Genomic DNA, 3298 nt, shown 5'->3' on the forward strand with positions numbered 1-3298 from the left:
CTACCACGGCCTCCAGAGGGAGCTGTTGACTCGAGTCTTATCTTTGGTCATGGTAGTCTGGACTGTGTAGCTCAGACGAGAGATATGAGCCTCTCTCAGGTTGTCAGAGGAGTTTTGCAGTTTGTTGATGTGGTTCAGCAGTCTTCTCTGAGACAGAGTGTTCGCCTCCTCTTTGGACAGAACATGTGCCACCTCTTGGACACATCTGGAGTAGCCCTTATCAACAGCTGCTGAAGCCACAGCTTGATGCTGCTGCTGCAGTCGTCTCAGGAAGCAAACGGTCTGCTGTTTGAGGAACTCTGGACCCAGGAAAGACTTGAGCTGCTCAATGCTGCTGTTAATTCGCTCTCTGCGTAACTTCTACACCAGAGGCTTTCTAATCTGCAAAAAGAGGAAAGAAAATAGTAAATAAACTTTATCCAGAGTGTAACTTAAGCATTATATGAGACAATTTGTAAAGATATGTTTAGGTATTGGTGGGCAATTTACCTTGTGATTCAGAGTTGAATGCTTCTGAGAATTACTCATTGCTGCAGTGATTGTAGGTGCCATGCCTGGATATCTGTGCTGTAGAAATCTCATCTCTCTATCATCTTCATCTCACTATTTATAATCTCACATCTCCATATGAATATGTGGGTTCTGGCCTGGCTGAAGTTTCTCACCATTTTGACCAATCAGGGAGCTCAGCAAGACAATGTGGATGAAGCAACATGCTGAATGTTGTTTTATTGCTGGAGGAACAATAGCTAGGTCTCAGGGGAACAGGTGGAGGACTGGGGGTGGGGGTAATGGGTGGGGCTTGTATGAATCTGGGAAAGTTGTGACCCTGTAGAGAGGAGATCTTCCCCCTGATGCTTTGATCAATAACTTTGACTGAGCACACGCTGATCATCCCATCACACATGTGAGAACACGCCATATGCACCTTTCACATTAAAAATCCCATGATGTTAAAATAAAATAGCAGGATTGAAAGGCAGATTTGTGTTTTAAGATTAAGCAATAATCTGAGACATAGCACAAGGCCATATGCTGAAGTTTGATTATTACCTTTTTTGTTTTAATAGAGTGCATTAGTTAAACCAAACTTACATAATGTAAGTTTAGTTTAACTTTCTCAGTCAGGAAATAAGATATCACCTGAGATATTAGCTATTAGAGTCCCTTTCTGTATTTATTACCCACCATCGTTAGTCAAATTATATATTGTGGCATTGATTTAAAAAAAAGTCTTTGTCAAAATGTACTTTGCGGAAAAAGCCTTTATAACCTGTTTAAAAAGGACCACATTGCCATGGTATTTTAGTATCCATCAGTGGAAAAAGTAAAGAGGTTTAGATTGAAATAATGACCCACGACACAGAGTGGAAATGAAGCTGGCAAAAGTTACAGAATTGGCACCAAAGAGAGACCAGCAGAGAAAGAAATACAAGGAAAAAGAGAATAAACAGTGAAGAAAATCTTCCTCTGAAGTGTGCCAATTCCCCTTTGGAGAATAGTCAGGTGCTGGTGAGGTTGAAGATGCTAATCACACTGAACTGTGACTCGCTCTCTCACAGTTTTCCCACACTCTGTTCATTGACTGAGCTCTCACTCAACAATGGGCATGTGCCTTGTTAAATGCTAATTCATCTACACACCAGCAGCTCCCGGCTCTCCCATGAGGGCAGAGTTTGTTGTGTAGACACTGTCAGTAATTAAGCTAGGAGAGTGAGTATAAACACAAATATTTTGGTTAGGGATGTGACCTAACTGTTAGTCAACAAAGTATATTTGGATGTGTATTTTATATTTAAATTTTATGTATGAGCATTTACTTTCTATACCTGCACAGACATATCAGAATCAGAATCAGAATCAGAATCAGAATCAGAATACTTTATTGATCCCTGGGGGAAATTATTTTTTGTTACAGTGCTCCATTTTAAACCAACATTAAGACAAGACAGACAATACGCTAACTAAGAATAGTACAATATATACATATATATACATACATACATACATAAGTCACTCATAAATAAATAGTTGGAAAAGAAACGTGTAGTTGTAGCAGCAAACAGTGTGTTAAGTGGATGCGTTGTACAGGGAGATGGCCACAGGCAGGAATGATTTCCTGTGTCGTTCAGTGGTGCTTTTCGGTAATCTCAGTCTCTCACTGAACGAGCTCCTGTGACTGACCAGCATGTCATGGAGTGGGTGGGAGGTGTTATCCAACATTGTTTTTATCTTGGACAGCATCCGCCTCTCCGACACCACCTTGAGGGAGTCCAGCTCCATCCCCACAACATTGCTGGCCTTACGGATTAGTTTATTAAGTCTGTTGGCATCTGCGACCCTCAGCCTGCTCCCCCAGCATGCAACAGCATAGAGGATCGCACTGGCCACAACAGACTCATAGAAAATCCTCAGCATTTTCTGGCAGATGTTGAAGGACCTCAGTCGCCTCAAAAAATAGAGACGACTCTGGCCCTTCCTGTAAAGTGCTGTGGTGTTTTTAGCCCAGTCCAGTTTATTGTCAATGTATACGCCGAGGTATTTATAGTCCTCCACAATGTCAACACTGACCCCCTGGATTGAAACAGGGGTCAAGTGTTTCCTGGTCTTCCTGAAGTCCACGATCAGTTCCTTGGTCTTTGCCACGTTGAGCTGCAGATGATTCTGCTCACACCACGTGACAAAGGAGTCGACCACAGCCCGGTACTCTGTCTCATCATCCCTGCTGATGCATCCAACCACCGCAGAGTCATCAGAAAACTTCTGAAGATGGCAGGTCTCTGTGCAGTGGCTGAAGTCTGTGGTGTAGAGGGTGAAGAGGAAGGGGGAGAGGACAGTCCCCTGTGGTGCCCCTGTGTTGCTGATCACCTTGTCAGACACACACTGTGGGAGACGTACATATTGTGGTCTTCCTGTCAGGTAATCAACAATCCAGGACACCAGAGAAGCATCCACCTGCATCGCTGCTAACTTATCACCCAGGAGGGTCGGCCTGATGGTGTTGAAAGCACTGGAAAAGTCAAAAAACATGACCCTCACAGTGCTCGCCGGCTGGTCCAGATTGGTGTAGACACGATTGAGCAGGTAGATGATATAAGGTCATTATAAGTATTTATTAAGAAAAATATGTAATAAATATGACATTCTCCTTTTTTTATTTTATATTTTTACTTTAAAATATTTCATTTATTTTATTCTACTTTATTTTCAGGTTAATTAGGCTCTTTTTTAACTTTATTAAACTTTTTTGATTTGTCATATTGTATTTTATTGAACTATTTAATGTATTGGCTGCTAT

At 41.8% G+C, this 3298-nt stretch overlaps 1 protein-coding gene across 1 annotated transcript; it reads right to left on the minus strand.

The window, feature by feature from the left end:
* On the minus strand, positions 1-552 carry LOC309707393 (transcription factor HES-5-like; the record flags this gene model as incomplete). Its single annotated transcript, XM_082534702.1, has 2 exons — positions 1-360; positions 490-552. The coding sequence occupies 2 exons, from the start codon at positions 550-552 to the stop codon at positions 1-3; spliced, it is 423 nt and encodes a 140-aa protein (XP_082390828.1).
* Between the last annotated feature and the right edge of the window lie 2746 nt (positions 553-3298).

Source organism: Aulonocara stuartgranti, assembly GCF_965226115.1.
Source record: "Aulonocara stuartgranti genome assembly, chromosome: 5".
Classification (NCBI taxonomy): domain Eukaryota; kingdom Metazoa; phylum Chordata; class Actinopteri; order Cichliformes; family Cichlidae; genus Aulonocara; species Aulonocara stuartgranti.